This window comes from Gopherus evgoodei, chromosome 3 (genome assembly GCF_007399415.2).
Source record: "Gopherus evgoodei ecotype Sinaloan lineage chromosome 3, rGopEvg1_v1.p, whole genome shotgun sequence".
NCBI lineage: Eukaryota > Metazoa > Chordata > Testudines > Testudinidae > Gopherus > Gopherus evgoodei.
In genome coordinates this window covers 16,212,936-16,234,283 of record NC_044324.1, presented here as the reverse complement: position 1 = coordinate 16,234,283, position 21,348 = coordinate 16,212,936, and the positions used below count along the sequence as shown (strand labels likewise).

The window sequence follows — 21,348 nt, the reverse complement described above, 5'->3', positions numbered from 1 at the left end:
TGCTCTGTTCACTAGACTAGACTGCCTCCCTGCTAAGTTATAGTCAATAATGCTACAATTGTCTCATATGTTAGGACGTTTCGTCCTAGCTTTTCTTTATTTCGCCTTTGGGTTTATTACATTACTTTTAATTCCTGTAAACAAAAGTTGCAGAACATGTTCTCTGCAAGGTTTGGGTATGTTCTACTATTTCAACTAAGCAAAGGCAGGTGAGGTCATTTCTTCAAAGATGGCATTATTATACCAGATACTCACACTCCATTCCCAGGTAGGATTTCTCATCTCCTACCCTCACAGGAGCAGGAAGAACTAAGAAGATGCTGGGGAGGAGGGGAAATGAGGTCCCACAACACACACAACCTACAAGGGGGGCTCATGTCTAGAAACTACAGCGAAGCTTGGACGTCTGGAGATCAGGGTTCCCTACTTTGCCAAGGATACACCATGTGATCGTAGGCAATTCACAACCTCTCTGTGGCTACATTTCACCATCCTTAAAATGAGATCAGTAATAACAATAATGCCACATACCCACTTTTGTAGAGTAGGGTGACCAGACGTCTCGATAAAATCCCCCTTGTCCCGCGTCCCGACCGATAATTGGTGGGGACGCAACTTGTCTCGATATTTTGCACTCCGTTTTTTGTTGTAGTTTTTTTTGCTCTGCTGGCGACCCCCATCACCAAAAAAAAATGTGTCCCGATATCAATATTTTCTTCCTCTCACTTGGTCACCCTATTGTAGAGGGCTTTGAGATTCTCAGATAAGAAGTGCACATATTTGTAAAAGTAACTAAAAATAATTGACTTTAAAGAATGCATAGCTTTGAAATGCATTCCCTTTCCTATGGATACCCTACATGACCCTGTATATATGAAATGTTTTGATGCTGAACTTCACCTCTAGCTCTCTACTATTTTAATTAGTAGAAATGTGTCTTTCAGACATAGGTGTTTGGGTCCGAGGGCTACATTAGCCCTCATGTTCATCCAAGTACAGCAGCTTGAGTGACACGAGCCATATAGTGCTCTAGGAAATACTTCCTACTGGTTGAGAGCACTAAATTGTTAGTGAAAGCCACAAAATGAGATTTGCTGAATTTAGCAGGAGATGTTGAAATCTAATCGCAGACTCCTTTGAAAAGGACAGTGCGATCAAGTCCTTACCTGGCTTTTGTATAACTGCATTACAGGCATTTGCAATTTCTTCTCTCTTTGCCTCATCAGGATATTGATTCTCATTGAAGTAACTGCAGAAAAAAAAACGTTTTCCAGAAATCAAAGCAGGAATGCACCAAAACAGCTTCACTAAAAGGTGTCAATGGCTAGTAAATGCACCGGTCTTAAAGGGACAATACAGACATATTAAGTTTTATGCTGAACAGTATGTGCATGTTTATGTATTACATGTGAACACACAGTTCCCCTTTAAAACCTTCTCAATTGCCTTAGATAACCAAATGTCACCTCCACACTTGCACCATTCCCTATAGCAAGTGAGTAGGTATAAGGAAATAGAAAATGCTGCAATACCAAAGATACTATTGCAAAGTGAAACACTCCTGGTAGGAAACCCCACAGTTAGTACTGAGGCACCTCGGCTCCTTTGATTAAGAACGTAAGAATGGCCGTACTGGGTCAGACCAAAGGTCCATCTAGCCCAGTGTCCCATCTTTCGACAGTGGCCAATGCCAGGTACCCCAAAGAGAATGAGCAGAACAGGTAATCATCAAGTGATCCATCCCCATTACATGATAACATACTATTTTTTCCGCATGACCCCTGTCTCATTCAGTGCATAATGTTCAATATTTACGTTGATTCTTGGGGTTCAGTAAGCATCTCCCATTTTCTCATTCACTACATGTCTATCTCCACACTGACCACCAAAATCTTCACATTTTACCAGGAAGCACGTAACTACAGAAGTTTTGAGTCATTACTGTGGGATAACGTAGTGGTTTTCTTACAAGGGGTCTGTGAGTGCAGAACTATATAGTAATACTCTAAGAACTACGGATTAACTCTACAGTGCACTTTTAAAATTGTATTTTTATTTAATAATTGTAAACTTACTATGGGATAAGAGATTATTTTCATGTAACATTTTAGTGCTATAGCTTTTGATAATTATCATTTTACTATACCTATAGTTTTGCTATAAAAATTATTATTTTACTATTAGAAATATTTTCCTTAGCCTAAACTCAAACAAATTGATTTAAAACCTCTGAGCCCAATCAAAGTCAAAGGCAATGGTGCCGATTCAGATCCTATATGCAGGGATCACTTCATTTCTTTTCAGTTTGCCTCCTAGGAATATATTGTGTAGGGGTTATTTTACAAAAGTAAAGGTCAGAATTATAAACGTTCCTTAGTCAACTTGGTAATGGACTCTTACACTTGTTGCTGTGTATTTAAGGGAACAAATTTTTCTTTTTATTTTTACCAAGACACCGTATAGCAGTGGACTCATGAGACATGCATGCGTGCGCCTCGCCACGTGTGTATCTGTGTGTATCTACTCCCAGCATAATTTCAGATAGTTGATATATCCTTATTTTTCAGCTAAAAGAGGCTATATAGAAATAAATGGATGAAACCAATTGAGGTTATTTTGCTGTTAAAAGCATGATTTTGTTCCCTGTAATATTCTGTTTCCAAGCTACCTCTGAATAACTGCAGCTAACAGCGCTCCCACTATTTCGCTTTGGAGATTATTCCACAGTTAAATCAACCTTATTGTAAAGTAAATTTTTCGTAAATGTCCAGCCTGAATTTTCTTTTCTTGCATTCCATCCTGCTATTCACCCTGTCATTTGGAGTTACAGCTATATGTACAAGCGGAATCTTGTTTGTGGGTTGCTATTCATTGATTAAGAGAAAGAGCTCATTAGCACAGCAAGAAGCGCTGTTAATGTGCATCCATTTGATTTGCTTGCTTAGAGAGCAACTGCAACCATTGAAATTACATTTTTAAGTGAGAGGCAGAATACAGAAATTAGTAATTTGGGTACTAAATACACACACACACACACACACACACACACACACACACACACACACACACACACACACACACACCCTTCCCCACCCCGACTCCCACCCTTCCTCTTCTAGGTTTCTTGTTGAGAGTTTCTCTTACGAACTAAGACTCAGGTCTACATAGGCACCTAAATCCCAAACACGGGCACAACTCCTAGTTTTAGGCTCCACCAAGATTCACAGAACTCCTGTTTGGTGGCCACCTAATCCTGTAGGCACCTAAACCTCATTCAGTGCCTACATTTTTGCTGCGAGTCTCCTAGGCGTCTATGTTTCTGCATCCAGAACTCTAGGCCAGCAGTTCCCCAACTAGGGGGCATGACCTCAAGTCGAGATGCGCCATCAGCAGATGGGGTTGTGGCAATCCTGAGTGTGCAGATGCCATTTTGCTCCACACAGAGTGACCCTGCAGGTATTGTGCATGCAAGGCCAGCCTGTGCAGAGGATGACATTTGGTAATGGCATCCTCCATGCTGTCTGAGCTCGCGGGAGGCTGAAAACAGGGTCATGCAAGCAGAAAGTTCAGGAACTGCTGCTCTAGGTGTACGAATGCCTATTTCCTGCCTACGCCCCAGTGTGACCCACAAGGCATGGGAAGACAGGCTTTGCCCACCCTTCTTGCCTGCGGGACCTGATCTGGTAGATGAGCTCTGAGCATGCCCTTCGGACTGGGTTCCATTCAAAATCTGGCCAGAGGAGGAGGCAGCAGTGGTGGCCCCATCATAACGCTTAGCCTAGTGCACTCATCTGCAATGTGGGACACCCACGTTCAATGGCCCCCTCTGCCTGCTGCAGAGAAAAGGATTTAAACAGGGGTCTCCAACCTCTGAGGTGAGTGCCCTAATCACTGGACTATGGGATATGCTCATGTGGCTCTCCCTCAATCTCCCCTGTTGAAGTTGTTCTACTTGGGATAAATCAGAGCCACTGGAGCAGGGGGACCAGACTCAGGTCTCCTCAGTCCCAGAAGAGTGCTTCTAACCACTAGGATACAGTGACATTCTCCCTCTCTCTGCCCCAATGTCTATTTAGATATTTATCCAAAGTGAAACAGTTTCAACAGGAGACACAGAGCGACCCACATCAGAACAGTCCTGTGGTTAGGGCACTTTATTCAGAAGTAGGATTTGAACCCCTTCTCCCCAGAAGGGAAAATTGGGCTAAAAGTGATATGGGAGGCACCACTGCCACTTCCTCCCTTTTTGGGTAGAGTTAAGCGCCTGCCTAGCTCATTCTCACAAGAAACTGCTTAGGCACCTGTGGCAGGGCAGGGGTAAAACCCCTTTTAGGCCCTGCCAAAATGCTGGCTACAGCCTGCTCTCTGGCCAGTAGGCCAGGTGTAGAGATGCAGGTACTCAGCAGGGAGCCCAGCTGCAAGCCCTAACGAGGGTTGGCTCAGATGAACCTGCCGGGCTAAGTAGTGACAGCTGGGCTGGGGCAGGAGAAGGCTGTAAAAGCCTTGGGCAAACCTTAGTGGGGAGGCTAGCCTAGGAGGAGACAGGAGGGCAGTATCTCTGTCTCCTTACCAAGAAGGAAGCCTCAAGGGCCAGGAGACCCTGGGGAGGGTCTGTGGGGCACTAACTGTTGGGGGATCTGGGCACTGCACGGGCACTGTAAATAAAGACACTGGGGTGATTCAACAAAAGAGGGAGTGAACACTCTTTATTAAACCAGCCTACACACAGGGTTCAGGCACAAAAGTGGGACAGCCTGCGCTCACCCTGTGACAGCACCTAAGTCACCTGGCTCCAAGAGAGGGACTCCAGGCTGTGGACTGCAAGCAGAGATAGGGGACTTCTCTGCAGCCCGGATTTAGGCACTGAACTTCATGAGAGGGGTGGGGCTTATGACACACCCAGCTGGTCTGCATGCAGCTAGCTTAGGCGGGGAGCTGCCTAATGTGCTGGCTTTTGTGGATCCCATTCCTAGAGCACCCATCTCTCTCCATTCATTGTCCAGGGAGCCTAGCTCAGGTTTGTAGATCCCATTGCAATGCTGAGTGTTGCAACTCTGAACTCCCTTTGAGGAGCCGGACTTAAATCCTGAGAAACAACGTGTATCTACAATCCATACTATGCCTGATGCCATTCTGTCTAAAATCAGGGGAAGTTTGGCCACTGACTTAAAAGGAAGCAGACTTGGGGACACCAATTTCAATGGGAATTGCTGGTGCTCAGCACCTCTCAGAAGTCTACGCAGGAAGCAGCAGGGACACTCCTAGAAGCATCAGCAAAGGCTGCTGGGCTTTATTTGATTTGGCAACATTCCCAAGCCTGGAATCAATGTAATTTTCATTCTCTGAAACATACCAACCCCTTGGCTATACAGTACCATGGAATATTCAGCACAGAACTGTCCTCCCTTACAAATTCTTGTTTGCAAGGATTGTGTTTTGTACAGGACTTTCTTGGAAAAGGGAATAACAAGGAAACAAAGTGTAAAGAAATGTATAATGAACCGTGTTAGACAAATGTATGTTTAATAATGTCAGAGAAGTAGATATTATATATTCAAGAGTGTAATAATTAAATGTAAAAAATTTGTTGCTTTCTGTAAATATCTTGCTGACACAGCTCTCAAAACACTGGTAAAACACCTACAGTCGATTTTTGGTCAGTGTAGATAACAGGGCCAAGCACACCTGACAAATATGTGATTTATTAGTCAGATGCAGCTCTTCTTAGTAAGACAGACTAGGGAGGAAGGATACTGACTGGACAGGACGAGCCAACCAAGGCCAGTGAAGGAGAAATAGAACTCAGGAACAGGTTTGCAGAGTTGGAAAATGAAGAAGGGGCACAGCAGGTGGTCGCTGAAGGAGAGAGGGCAAGGAAAAAGAGAAGAGCTGATAGTCCTGCAAGAGGAGGGGAGGAGTCAATGGAGGCAACACCAAATATGACCCCCAGGAGGATTGCAAGAGGGAATAGGAATCGAGAGGACTTGCAGCCGGTGGGTGCGGGAGATAGACCGGAGAAGCGCACTGTCACCAGGAAACGGCAGGTCTACGTGATTGGGGACTCCTTACTGAGAAGGATAGACAGGCCTGTGACTAGAGCTGATCGGGAGAACAGAAGGGTGTGCTGTATGGCGGGTGCTAAGATACAGGATGTGGACCTGAGGCTGAAAAGGATACTAGCGGGAGCGGGGAAGAATCCGTTGATTGTCCTTCATGTGGGAACAAATGATACAGCTAGATACTCTCTGGAATGTATCAAGGGAGACTATGCCAGACTGGGGAAGACACTTAAGGAAATCGAGGCTCAGGTGATCTTCAGTGGGATTCTGCCAGTTCCTAGAGAAGGGCGACAAAGGTGTGACAAGATTATGGCGATTAACAGATGGCTCAGGCAGTGGTGCTATAAAGAGGGCTTTGGGATGTACGGCCATTGAGAAGCATTTACGGACAGAAGACTGTTCTCTCGGGATGGACTTCACCTGAGCAAGGAGGGAAACAGACTTCTAGGATGGAGGCTCGCCGACTTGATTAAGAGAGCTTTAAACTAGAAATTTGGGGGAGATGGTTGGGAGATGTTTGGGAGATCTCCACGCCGGAATTTAACCTTGAGAGGGAAGTAAACAAAGTAAGAGGGGATACAGCCATGGACAGAAAAATTGGCATAAGGAGGAAGGGTAGTGTAGATAACAGACTAACAGGTGATGTTGGTGGTAGAATGTCCGTGCCTAACAGGGTACAGAATGTGAGTGAAGTCAAATGGCAAAAATTAAGATGTCTGTACACTAATGAGAGGAGCCTAGGGAACAAAATGGAGGAACTAGAGCTACTGGTGCAGGAAGTGAAACCAGATATTATAGGGATAACAGAAATGTGGTGGAGTAGTAGTCATGACTGGAGTACAGGTATTGAAGGCTATGTGCTGTTTAGAAAAGATAGAAATAAAGGCAAAGGTGGTGGAGTAGCATTGTACGTCAATGAGGAGGTTAACTGTAAAGAAATAAGAAGTGATGGAATGGACAAGACAGAGTCTGTCTGGGCAAAAATCACACTGGGAAAGAAAGCTACTAGAGCCTCTCCTGAGATAGTGTTTGGGGTGTGCTACAGACCACCGGGATCTGATTTGGATATGGATAGAGACCTCATTAATGTTTTTAAGGAAGTAAACACTAATGGGAAATGTGTGATCATGGGAGACTTTAACTTCCCAGATATAGACTGGAGTACAAGTGCAAGCAAGAATAGTAGGGATCAGATTTTTCTGGATGTGATAGCTGATGGATTCCTTCACCAAGTAGTTGAAGAACCGACAAGAGGGGATGCCATTTTAGATTTGGTTTTGGTGAGCAGTGAGGACCTCATAGAAGAAATGATTGTAGGGGACAACCTGGGTTCGAGTGATCATGAGCTAATTCAGTTCAAATTAGATGGAAGGATAAACAAAAATAGATCTGGGACTAGGGTTTTTTATTTCAAAAGGGCTAACTTTAAGGAATTAAGGAAATTAGTTAGGGAAGTGGATTGGACTGAAGAACTTGTGGATCTAAATGCGGAAGAGGCCTGGAATTACTTTAAGTCGCAACTGCAGAAACTATCGGATGCCTGCATCCCAAGAAAGGGGAAACAAACCATAGGCAGGAGTTGTAGACCAAGCTGGATGAGCAAGCATCTCAGAGAGGTGATTAAGAAAAAGCAGAAAGCCTACAAGGAGTGGAAGAAGGGTGGGATTAGCAAGGAAAGCTATCTTAGTGAGGTCAGAACATGTAGGGATAAAGTGAGAAAGGTTAAAAGCCAAGTAGAATTGAACCTTGCAAAGGGAATTAAAACCAATAGTAAAAGGTTCTATAGCCATATAAATAAGAAGAAAACAAAGAAAGAAGAAGTGGGACCACTACACACTGAGGATGGAAAGGAGGTTAAGGATAACCTAGGCATGGCCCAATATCTAAATAAGTACTTTGCCTCAGTCTTTAATAAGGCTAATGGGGAGCTTAGGAGTAATGGAAGGATGACAAATGGGAATGAGGATATGGAGGTGGATATTACCACATCTGAGGTAGAAGCCATATTTGAACAGCTTAATGGGACAAAATCGGAGGGCCCGGACAATCTTCATCCGAGAATATTAAAGGAACTGGCGCATGAAATTGCAAGCCCGTTAGCGAGAATTTTTAATGAATCAGTAAACTCAGGGGTTGTACCGTACGACTGGAGAATTGCTAACATAGTTCCTATCTTTAAGAAAGGGAGAAAGAGTGATCCGAGTAACTATAGGCCTGTTAGTTTGACATCTGTAGTATGTAAGGTCTTGGAAAAAATTTTGAAGGAGAAAATAGTTAAGGACATTGAGGTCAATGGTAATTGGGACAAAGTACAACATGGTTTTACTAAAGGTAGATCGTGCCAAACCAACCTGATCTCCTTCTTTGAGAAGGTGACAGACTATTTAGACAAAGGAAATGCGGTAGACCTAATTTACCTCGATTTCAGTAAGGCATTTGACACGGTTCCACGTGTGGAAATATTAGTCAAATTGGAAAAGATGGGGATCAATATGAGAACTGAAAGGTGGATAAGGAACTGGTTAAAGGGGAGACTACGATGGGTCGTACTGAAGGGTGAACTGTCAGGCTGGAAGGAGGTTACTAGTGGAGTCCCTCAAGGATCGGTTCTGGGACCAATCTTATTTAACCTTTTTATTACCGACCTTGGCACGAAAAGCGGGAATGTGCTAATAAAGTTCGCGGATGACACGAAGCTGGGGGGTATTGCTAACACGGAGAAGGACTGGGATATCATACAGGAAGATCTGGACGACCTTGTAAACTGGAGTAATAGTAATAGGATGAAATTTAATAGTGAAAAGTGCAAGGTCATGCACTTAGGGATTAATAAAAAGAACTTTAGATATACACTGGGGATGCATCAGTTGGAAGCAACAGAGGAGGAGAAGGACCTTGGGGTATTAGTAGATCACAGGATGACTATGAGCCGCCAATGTGATATGGCCATGAAAAAAGCTAATGCAGTTTTAGGATGCATCAGGTGAGGTATTTCCAGCAAAGATAAGGAGGTGTTAGTACCGTTATATAAGGCGCTGGTGAGACCCCACCTGGAATACTGTGTGCAGTTCTGGTCTCCCATGTTTAAGAAGGATGAATTCAAACTGGAACAGGTTCAGAGACGGGCTACTAGGATGATCCGAGGAATGGAAAACCTGTCATATGAAAGGAGACTCAAAAAGCTTGGCTTGTTTAGTCTAGCCAAAAGAAGGTTGAGGGGGGATATGTTTGCTCTTTATAAATAAATCAGAAGGATTAATATTAGGGAGGGAGAGGAATTATTTAAGCTTAGTACCAATGTGGATACAAGAACGAATGGGTATAAACTGGACACTAGGAAGTTTAGACTTGAAATTAGACAAAGGTTTCTAACCATTAGAGGAGTGAAGTTCTGGAACAGCCTTCCAAGGGGAGTAGTGGGGGCAAAAGACATATCTGGCTTTAAGATTAAGCTTGATAAGTTTATGGAAGGGATGGTATGATGGGAGAGCCTAATTTTGGCAACTGATCTTTGATTATCGCCGGATAAGTATGCCCAGTGGTTGGTGATGGGATGTTGGATGGGATGGGATCTGAGTTACTGCAGAGAATTCTTTTCTGAGTGCTGGCTGGTGAGTCTTGACCACATGCTCAGGGTTTAGCTGATCGCCACATTTGGGGTCGGGAGGGAATTTTCCTCCAGGGCAGATTAGCAGAGGCCCTGGAGGTTTTTCACCTTCCCCTGCAGCGTGGGGCATGGGTCACTTGCTGGTGGATTCTCTGCAGCTTGAGGTCTTTAAACCACAATTTGAAGACTTCAATAACAACTCAGGCATAGGTTAGGGGTTTGTTATAGAAGTGGATGGGTAGGGTTCTGTGGCCTGCTTTGTGCAGGGGGTCGGACTAGATGATCACATTGGTCCCTTCTGACCCTAGAATCTATGAATCACATGATGCAGACAAGTATGAATAAGACAACTGTTTTAAGAAATAATGGAATACGTGAAAGCTATAAAAAAAGACAGATAAGGAGGTACCAATCAGAGTTTTAACAGGATAAATAAAAATGGATGAGTTGGAAGGATTTGGGGTTAGTTATTATATGTGTATGAAATATATTTAGTATCGAATGGTTATAAATAAGGTAGTTTTAATAATGTGTGCAAGCTTGAGGTTATGAGACCAGGTATAAAGGACGTGTGTACAACAAAGGGGACTGGAGGAGCAGGAGCCAAGCGGGACCCCATCAGATAGACCAGCATGGACCTGATGACGACAAAAACAGCCTACCCATACCCCAGGACTGATTGTTACTCTATCCTGCTCTATCTGTTTTACTTATGCTTGATTAAGTTGGTAATATATTGTCCTAAAATTCTCTTATTAAAGCTTTAAAATAGCTAGGCTTAGTAACTGGGGTGGAAAAACAACCCCCTGAATGACAAAAATTTTAACAACAAAAAGCGCTGGGGTGGACAGGACAGCCATTCTCCTGTCGACAAAGCTACTGCCCCTCGTTGGGGGTGGTCTTACTCTGTTGCTGGGAGAGGTCTCTCCTGGTGACAAAGAGCGGCTACACTGCTTACCCTACAATGGCCCAGCCGCGCTATTGTAAGGTGCACAGTGTAGACACAGTGTAGACGCTGGGAGTTGCAACTCCTAACTGCTGCCTAGAGGCATTCACAACTGTGAGTTAGGCCCCCAGGGTCCCTGTACAACGCATGGAAAGAGGTAGGTGCCCAGGCAAGGGATTCACAGAAGCCAAGACACTGAGCGGGGAGCTGCTGAAGTCCCACCCCTCAAAAGGAGTTAGGAGCCTGACTAGAGAGGGAGAATCCCGAGCAGAGGCACCTAAGCCAGCTCTTCCTTATGAAAAATTGTGATGGTTCTACCACTGCATCACTGATACCAAATAGCCCCGTGGTTAAAGCACTCATCTGAGAGGTGGGAAACCCAGGTTGAAATCCCCCCTCTGCCTGATGTAGTGCAGGCCCTTGAACTCAGGTTCTGCACCTCACTGGTGATTATACTAACCAGTGGGGTATAGGCTACTGCAGTGTGGGGCTCGCTCAATCTTTCCTGTTGAAATACACCTCTACCCTGATATAACGTGACCTGATATAACACAAATTCGGATATAACGCAGTAAAGCAGCGCTCTGTGGGGGCGGCTGCGCACTCCGGTGGATCAAAGCAAGTTCGATATAATGCGGTTTCACCTATAACACAGTAAGATTTTTCGGCTCCTGAGGACAGCGTTTATATCTGCGTAGAGGTGTATAAGGGACTGCAATCTATGCACTAAACACTAGGCTATAGTCACTCACTCTCCGGCCCAATGTCCACGTAAGGCTCTGCTCCAACACTGATTGGGGATTTGAACCTTGGTCTCCCACATCCCAGGTGAGTACTCCATCCACTGGGCTACTGGGTGTAAGGGAGACAGCGTTACCACCATCCTCTTTCCTGTTCCTCGTGGATTGGGCATGCTCAGAGCAGGCCTACAGGCTCAGGTGAGACAGGTAGGGGAAAGCCTAGTTTGAGAAACTCACCAGGGCTTGTTCAGCAGTGTCAGGAATTAGCTGGCAGTGCGCATGTACACCTACAGAAATTTAGGTGGCTACAGGACTTTAGATGCCTCCAGGGTTAGGCGACAGCTGAATGGGGGTGGTTTGTGGATGCCAGTGATGCCAAAATGTTAGCCGTTAATGCCTAAAGGGGCAGTTAAGTACCTAATTCCCCTTGGGAATCTAGTCCAAAGATTAATTCTGCAAATCTGCCCCACACAGCTGTATTAGGTTTCCTGTGAAAACTCTATTTCATTTACAGATACTTGCCAAAAATCTACAATACATAAAACAAACCCCATGAAGTGAGAGAGAGAGAGACAGAAAGAGAACGAGAGAACTATCAGGTACTAAAATCATAAGGTGACAGCCTGATGTCGCACTCCTGTACGGGCTGGATGAACTACAACCCTGTACCTGGTGGATGATGCCCAAGCTTACTAAAGAAATGCAAACAAAAGCAGATGTAAAACTGCAGGAAAACCTCTGCATCTGAGAAACAGGGAGAGAAATTAATAAAGAGAAGAAAATGGAGACGCTATTAGCGAGCCTCTCATTCAGCATATAGCTACGTGCTACATTGAATGTACTATGAACAAGCTGTAGGCTACCATATGCTCTGGCTGGTTCCAATGCCTTGGAAAGGGAACAATGCTTGCTACCCATAACACAATTCCGGTTCAATATTTTGTGATGACTGCAAGCAGGCTCCTTTGGTCAAGCTAACCCTTTTCACAACATGACGACGAAATGACATGCCAATAGCAAAGTTTCACAGCAGACACACAGAATGTGGTGAGGGTGGGTGCATTAAGGAGATGTTAGGAGTGACTCCTCAGTTAGGATTGCTGAGAGTTAAGTTTAAAGCAGAACTAGAACCCCTCTGCTTCACACTTCAATGGACAAATTCACTCTCAGTTCTGGCACAATAACCACAGGTGGTTTGCATTAGTAGAGATCACTTCTCTCGCCCTCTGTCCATAGCCCCTTCTAGCTCAAACCCTATGCGGCATCTGAATTCCCCCCATACACCCATCAAGTCTTCTGATAGCCTGGTACAACTCCATTCCTGCCTCTCCTATTAACTCAACTCACATTTTCCTCCACATCCAGTCTCCTGGACAGCTCCCCCAACAACATTCACAGTTCCCAATGTTCCCTCTCCCCCACCATATTCAGCTTTTACACTTCGATAGGACAAGTCTGTCAGCTACTCTGGGCAGAGCAGACTGAAATTTTCCAGTCTAAAAGACGAAGATCTCAGAAAGTTACAAGCAACGAAAAACAGGTTAGAATGGAAAATTTTATGCAACCTTAACTGTAAAACCCACACTCCCACTATACTAACCTACACTCTTGTAACACCTTTCATGCAAAGATCTTAAAGTGGTTTATAAATATCATATGGTTGTATGCCACATCAACACCCTTCTCCACTTCTTTCAGGGCCCCAATCTCCTCTGGCCATAATAATGGTGATACCACAATACAAAACAAAACAACTAAGGGCCTGCATACAAGGTGCAAAAGGACTATGTTACCATGTACTAAGTACTTTTTCAGAGCACTCCAGCAGGATCTAAATGAGGCAGTTACAATCCAATACATTAGAATACTCTCGAAATCACAACCCCCTAGTTCGCTGCTGGTGCCACGTAGAAAAGCCCCAGTATCTCTGTAAGGTAGGTAAGTGTTATTATATACATTTCAAAGATGAGAAAACTGAGGGACAAAGACATTAAAGAATTTGCCACTGGCCACACAGTAAGTCAGTGGCAGAGCTGTGAACAGAACTCAGGAGCACCCTGTTGTTACCACCATCCATTCTCCCTGTCACATCCCAGAAAAGAACTCAAGAGTCCTCATTTCTAGTTCCCTGTTCTAATCATTAGAGTACATTCTCCCCCAGAGAAAGGGCTAGAACCATAAATCCTGAATTCTAGTTCACAGCTCTAACCACAAGACAATATTCCATTCACAATACTGGAAGAAAGCTGGCTAGATTGATCACTACCCGTTGAGCCCAGCAATGGCTCCATGTCTAGTTGGCAGCCGGAGCTGGAGTGGAGTGCCCCAAGGGTCGGTTTTGTTCAATATCCTCATTAATGATCTGGAGGATGGTGTGGACTGCACTCTCAGCAAGTTTTCAGATGACACTAAACTGGGAGGAGAGGTAGATAAGCTGGAATAGGGTAGGGATAGTATACAGTGGGACGTAGAGAAATTAGAGGATTGGACCAAAAGAAACCTGATGAGGTTCAACAAGAACAAGTGCAGAGTCCTGCACTTAGGACGGAAGAAACCCATTCACTGTTACGGACTAGGGACTGAATGGCTAGGATGCAGTTCTGCAGAAAAGGACCTAGGTGTTACAGTGGACAAGAAGCTGGATATGAGACAACAGTGTGCCCTTGTTGCCAAGAAGGCTAACGACATTTTGGGCTGTATAAGTAGGGGCATTGCCAGCAGATCAAGGGATGCGATCATTCCTCTCTGTACGACATTGGTGAGGCTTCATCTGGAGGATGTGGAAAAATTGGAAAGAGCCCAGCGGAGAGAAACAAAAATGATTAGGGGGCTGGAGCACATGACTTACGAGGAGAGGCTGAGGGAACTGGGATTGTTTAGTCTGCAGAAGAGAAGAATCAGGGGGGATGTGATAGCTGCTTTCAACTACCTGAAAGGGGATTTCCAAGAGGATGGATCTAGACTGTTCTCAGTGGTACCTGATGACGGAACGAGGAGCAATGATCTCAAGTTGCAGTGGGGGAGGTTTAGGTTGGATATTAGGAAAAACTTTTTCACTAGGAAGGTGGTGAAGCACTGGAATGGGTTACCTAGGGTGGTGATGGAATCTCCTTCCTTAGAGATTTTAAGGTCAGGCTTGACAAAGCTCTGGCTGGGTTGATTTAGTTGGGGATTGGTCCTGCTTTGAGCAGGGGATTGGACTAGATGACAGCCTGAGGTCCCTTCCAACCCTGATATTCTATGATTTTATGATTCTAAGTTCCCTAAAACTTCAGGAGAAAAGCCATGAAGCAAACTTAGAAGATACAAGAAAAATAGTGATTAAGCAGGCACAACTAAATCCTGCAAAGGCGTTCTGTTTTCTAGACAAAGGGCAGCTGTCAGCTGAGTAATCACTGAACACCGTCACCGAAGAAACCAAATGATCTCTTTTGCAGAGAATGACAGTAAAGAATTAAAATGAAAAGTGACCAAATAATTTACATGAAATGAGAATCCATAAGATGGGAAAGAATGGAGATATCCTTGAAGCAGTTTCATTTCAATAACACTGAAGTCTAGAAAAACTGCAGATTCAGAGAAAACCTCTCTTTCAGGGATAATGTGCCTAGGACAATGACAGTCAGAGACTTCATGTCAGCCATGGTTCTGTAAAGTACATTTACATGTCTCCACCAAGGTGCCCCTATCTGAATTCCAGCAATAGCTGCCAACCTTTTTGCTCAACTGTAGAGTTTAGTTTTCCGGGCCAAGCTCTTATATACACCAAATAATAACCTCATCCTTCCACTCTGTTGTGATCCCACTGATCCACAGCGGGAGTTTTATTGCTTCACATCTCATTGCTGGCAAGACAAGGGTTTGAAGTAACCTAAGCTCCTGAACAGCTGGGGCATCACCACTGGGGCTAGGAGAGGGGGTCTAGGGTACTCGTTTCAAAAGTCTGAAACATCAATACTTCCAAACAGACCCATGGCTTGGAACCATCAGTACAGGGTGCCACTCTAGCAGCCTGGGATTCAGGATACCTAAATCATTTCCACATGTATAGTCAATGCAGTTCTATTTGTCAAGGAAGCTTTTGAGCTGTGAAATATTCCATCTTCTGTGGGGTTCTCTGGGTACTTGCTGGAGCCTGAACAGTGCCCTGTGGCCTGGTCCATACTACAGCGTTAAATCCATTTAAACAGCGTTAAATCGATTTAACGCTGTACCCGTCCACACTACAAGGCACTTTAAATCGATTTTAAGGGCTCTTAAAATCAATTTCTGTACTCCTCCCCAACGAGAGGAGTAACCTTAAAATCAATATTACTATATAGATTTAGGCTTAGTGTGGACGGAAATCGAAGTTATTGGTCTAATTCTTTTACTGAGCTACCCAGAGTGCACAGCTCCGGAAATCGATGGTAGCCTAGGACCATGGACGCACACCACCGAAATAATGTGCCCTAGTGTGGACGCGTAAAATCGATTTTATAAAACCAGTTTTATAAAACCAGTTTTAATAATTTCGATTTTATGCTGTAGTGTAGACGTGGCCTGTGTTATAGCCACCATCTGTCCAGGGGAGGGAGGAAGGAAGTGACAACCCATCAACACCAGTTCCCATTTGGTTACTGCTGATGAATATAAATTGCCTATACCACAAGGGGCTGTGTTCATGCTCCTGCTTCCAGATACATACTCTTTTTTCAAGGCCCATGAGTTGCGTTTAGTAGCCGAAGGCTGCCACTAATTTAAACTCCATGTTTACTCTGTTTGAAAACCACATCACACACTGCTTTCCAAACACGTGCAGAAGTTCTGCCAGCTGCTTCGACTGAATTGCCTGCTTTATCCTTCTTGTTAGTATATTTATCAAGATGGTCGGTGTCTGGCTAGGTCTACACTACCGCTTATGTTGGTATAACTTATGTCGCTCAGGGATGTGAATAAGCCATCCCCTGCCGAGCGACGTAAGTTACACCGATGTAAGCACTGGTGTGGACAGCACTATGTCGGCGGGAGAGCTTCTCCTACTTCCATAGCCACTGCCGCTTGTTGGGCATGAAGAGATTAAACAGCTTGCCCAAGGTCATACAGGTAGTGTGTGGCAGAGTAGAGACTCAAACCTAGATCTCCTGAATCCTCACCAAGTGCTTTAACCAGACGACCATAGTTCCTTTTGTCAATATCTATCAAATGTGCAGTACTATTAATTTAGTATTAAAGACCATTTCTCTCTGCATTACTCAATTTTGCAGTTGAGGTGAGCAAGATGCTACTAATCTTGAGATTTTAACCAAATGGGGACTACAGTATTCCTGTGGGATGCTCCTAGACTATGGCTTCCACACAGATAAATATTCGGTAGTTATAGCTATCTTAGGGTTTTCTACTTCTGTCTGCAACTGCAGGATCTATGCATTTAGTTAGGAGTCTTCGTAGATTTAAAGGCCAGGATTATTCTGATAATCTAGTCTGACGTCCTGCATAATCCAGGCCAAAGAACTTCATCAAGCCCATATCTTCTGGCTGAGTTAGAGTGGATCTTCTAGAAAGAGACCTCTAGTCTTGATTTAAAGACTTCAAGAGATGGACAATCCACTGCATTCCTAGATAATTTGTTGCAGGGGTTAATGACCGTTTCTGTTTAAAAAATCTGAATTGGTCTAGCTTCAGCTTTCAAGCATTGATTTTGTTATGCCTTATTCAGTGAGACTAAAGAGACATCATCAGACATCTTGTCACGATGCAGGGACTTGCAGACCGTGATAAAGCCATCTCTTAACTTTCTCTTGGATAAACTAAATATATTGAGCTTCTTGAGTGTCTCACTATAACAGCATATTTTCCAGGTCTCAGAAAGTTCTTGTAGCTCTTTTCAAGGAAAGAATGAGTATAGGTGCAGGTTATTTAGAACACTAGGTAAAATAGTCATTACATTTTAATATACCTTAATATATATATTTTTATAAATTTTTAATATATATAAATGGAATGAATTTCACAAGATTAAAAAAATATTTACCATAATTTTACAATTTCCTTTACTATAAGTAAATGTTTGGATCTCCCAGAAGAAACAGTAATTTACAAAATGCTTCCCAGCATGCATAGAGTTTGATACTGTAGATTAGGCACAGGTAATGTATCTCCTACATGAGAAAGCAGAGACTTTCAAAGCTACTGTAAGACTAACTATTTTTTTAATATATTTTTCTCCTCAGTAATTTGACAGCAGTTTCAAGCACAGCAAAGTTCTATCAAACTATTAAAATGATCTCAAAATGTGTTCATTTAAAAACTGATTTTTTCTTACAATAGCTTTGAAAGTGTCATACCTTCAGAGGGTGATCTTCACTTCCTAATCTATAGCATCAGATTGTCAAAATAAGTGCTCTCTAATTGTTAATTGGTTTTTATTATAGCTAAGACATTTAATTTTTAAAGGTGTAATTTATTCTTCCTGTTAATTGAATATGGTGATCAGAATATTTTTGATAACATACAGAAATTTTCTGCTCAACAGAAAGATGCTCAGTTATCAAACATTTGAAACAGAGAGGTCCTTCCTGGTTAAAACACCTTGAAGGCACTGAATACAGACAGTGGTTAAAATTGCTGAGAGAGGCCCCAGGCCTAACTGCATTGCTGGCTCCTAGAACAAATATGTACAGAACCATTGACAGATAAAAAGAGAAGAAGAGGGACAGGACATTTTTTTAGCTTGCAAGTAGATAAAACACTAAGACTTGATAAAGTGTGAATTATACTGTAATAATTCACAACTTGCTGGGGCGATACACCTTGAAAGCTGTGCCTAACAATGCACCTAAGTATGAATCATTATAGCTTGTCTTAGTGCTTTATTTACTTGACATATGTTACTTAGCATCAGAACTATACACCACAGATACTTATGCACCTTGATATTAACTCCTTTGTGCATAAGCTTCTCTTGCAAAGATTTAATAGGGTGATAAGTGGGGTCTTTATATAGATGCCCATGAAGCAAGGAACTCGTTCAAAACTTTAAACCTTGTGCAAGTGTTACTAAACTACCCCCAAATCTAGTTATGCAGCTATATTGCCTTGTGCAGTGGATTACTTAGGGCATGGCTACACTTTCAGATGTAGAGCGCTGAGAGTTAAACCAGCCCTCAGAGAGCGCAGCAGGTAAAGTGCTGCAGTGTGTTCACACTGTCAGATTCAAGCACACTGGCGTGGCCACATTAGCAGCTCTTGCAACACCACAGAGAGCAGTGCATTGTGGTAGCTATCCCAGCATGCAAATGGCTGCAATGTGCTTTTCAAATGGGGGGGTGCAGTGTGACAGGGAGTGTGTTGTGTGGGGGGAGACAGTGGGGTTTTGGGGTCTGAGAGCATGTCAGCATGCTGCCTGGTAAGTTCAGACAGCAGCAGACTCCCTCTTCCCCCCACCTCTTTCTCACACACACATACACACACACACACAAAGCAGCTTTCCATGGTAACGGTTTCTTTGTCCCAGAGCAGATAAGCATGCCAGTTGTCAGAAACAGAGCTTTGAAAGGGCATACCCGCATTCCTGTGGCCGATTCCAAAACAACGACAAGAGTGGCCACTTGACTTAAGGGGATTATGGGACATATCCAGAGGTCGATCAGAGCGCAGTAATGCAACACCTTGTTCACACTGACGCCCTGGCGTTTTAGCCCGGGTGCAGCAAGCTCTATGCTTCTCATGGAGATGGATTACCAGGAGCGCTCCAGCTGCAGACTCCAGGCACTCTACGTGCCTTGCCAGTGTGGACAGGTCGTGAGTTAGGGCACCAGGAGCTGCTTTAATGCGCTCTAACTGGCAAGTGTAGTCAAGCCCTTAGTTCTCATAAATTCAGTTCTTGGACAGGGAACCTCCAAGGAACATCTAGGTGCTGCAGAAAGGGGTGTTGCCAATTCAGCAATGGCACCCTTCCTGTTGAATCAGAGCACCACCAAAGTCTAGTGGGTATTCTGCTGCTGGAGGCACCATCCTGCAGAGATGTATGGTAAAACTGAGGTCCTGACCACTTGTGATCATTAAAGGTTTCATTTTGTCAGAGCAGTGAATGCAAGTTTTCAGGGTTTCATTGGATACTGTAGTAAAGAGTAGCAAAGTGGATTACTTGTATTAAACCTCATTCAAAGCTCTCGCAAAAAGTGCCAGGGGATCTTTAATGACAAGACACGTTTTAAGTTGCATCTGAAACACAGTCTTTCCAGCAGCACAGCACAGCCCTGCTTTCAAAACTGGGTAGGGGCATGAAGTTCTGTACTGAGTCAGGAGTTCTGTATTGCCAATTACAAGTGTTTAAAAACAAGGAACCAAAAATCATTGTGGAAAAAAGGGGGGTTATTTTTATATGCCTTCTGGGTTTTGAGCATTAAGGGTTCACTGGGGTCACATTTCTCCACCTCTCTCTGCAACCTTGAGGGCTAGAAACTTGCTTAAAAAAAATAAGAAAGAAAGAAAAAGAAAAAAGAATGCAAGCTGAGATGCTCACCTAATCACATACCTCCAGGGTTTAAGAGTTTCAGAAAAATACCAAATACAGTGAGATTCATGATAAAAATCATGAGAGCTGTCAACACAGAGTGCGCTATTGCTGAATTACCAGCACTCGTTCCCCAGTGTCCTAGGTTTCCCTTTGCCGTTTCCAAGTACTGACCTGTCCCAGCCCTGCTCAGCTTGGGAGAGCTTAAGCAATCGCAGTATGAAGGTAAAGCTGCAGGTCAGATAACACCTGGAAGTCATTAATGGATTATATACAGGCTCAGAAGACCAGTTCAGGCCACTTCTTATGTGGTGCCATGTAAAGGTGCTTGGCAAAATGCAGGATTAAATTATCTAGTTGGACTGTAACAGCAACCCCTTGTTTGTTTATGCGTAACGTATGTTAAAGCTACTGCTTGTACAGCCCCCATGGGCAGGAGATAAACACTCTTATAGCCTGCATTTGTATTAACCTTTCACTTACAAAAACGAGACATCTGAAAAAGATGGGGGCACTCAGAGTAATAATGTTACTTAATATAAAATTCTGTAATAAGACTTTGCACTTCTAAGGCGCCTTCCGTCTTAGGGTCACAAAGCCCTTTGTTAACATTAAAGATGATCACTTCCTGCCAACGTTCTCAGATAGGTGTGTATTATTAGACCAATTTTTCAGATAGAGAAACTGAGCAGTTAAGGGGCATGCACATAGGAAGTCATCAGCAGTGACACCCCAAACATGACACTGCTCCTGAGCTCCAAATCACAGGATTTCTCTTCCTTCCCAGACCTCTGCCCTGCTCCCCATACTCAATTCAACAGAAAAGCCAAGAGTCTTGAGGGCATCGATTCTTGCCTCCTGCATTCACAACACACACTCCTGAGAGTGGTGCTGCCAACAAAAAACTGACCAGCTGATTAAGAGAAGATTATGGAGTATTGGGGAGTGGGAGTGGGTGTGTGCGCTCGCTTTACTCGTATGTTGTGTAGCCCCACTGCCCTATTGTCGTCCTCTTTGTTGTATAGAAAATAAGCTTTTGGTGTTTGTGCAGCCCCCTTGCATAAGGTGCATGCTGCTGGAAACAAATTTAAAAATGTAACAAAATGTGGGGGGTTACACAGGTACCATCAAGGAAAAGTAGGCCCCCTTTGTAAACCTACCAGCCATATAAGTCTTAAAATGGAAGAAAGCCCCACTTACACTCTGCATATAAAGCTCTTAGGATACTCCAATGCAGCATCCTTTTGTCTCCCCGTTTAAAGTACTCCAATGCCTGACAGAGCTTACATAAATACATGATACAACCTCTCCAAAGAGTTTTAATCAGGAACTTAATTTCCCAGTTTCTCCTGCTAATAACTCCAAACGTTGCTCAGACAAATATCTTGCCTTTGCTGCTAGATAGTTTGTTTCCTCTGGCGTGGGTTTGGGACTCTATTCAAAGACTAGGTTGCAGGAAAGCTAGTTTCTGGGAGAGGAATGGTATGAGAACCGAATGA

At 43.7% G+C, this 21,348-nt stretch overlaps 1 protein-coding gene across 12 annotated transcripts in view; it reads right to left on the bottom strand.

The window, feature by feature from the left end:
* HMBOX1 (homeobox containing 1) overlaps nucleotides 1–21,348 on the bottom strand; it is a 169,837-nt gene that overhangs the window by 25,906 nt on the left and 122,583 nt on the right. For all 12 annotated transcript variants that reach the window (XR_003999450.1, XM_030555180.1, XM_030555190.1 and 9 more), the window contains one exon: nucleotides 1,167–1,249. Coding sequence is in view for 11 of the 12 variants with exons in the window: in XM_030555180.1 (XP_030411040.1) it covers nucleotides 1,167–1,249 (83 nt within the window). In the remaining variant the exon portion in view is untranslated. The remainder of the gene's footprint in view (nucleotides 1–1,166; nucleotides 1,250–21,348) is intronic.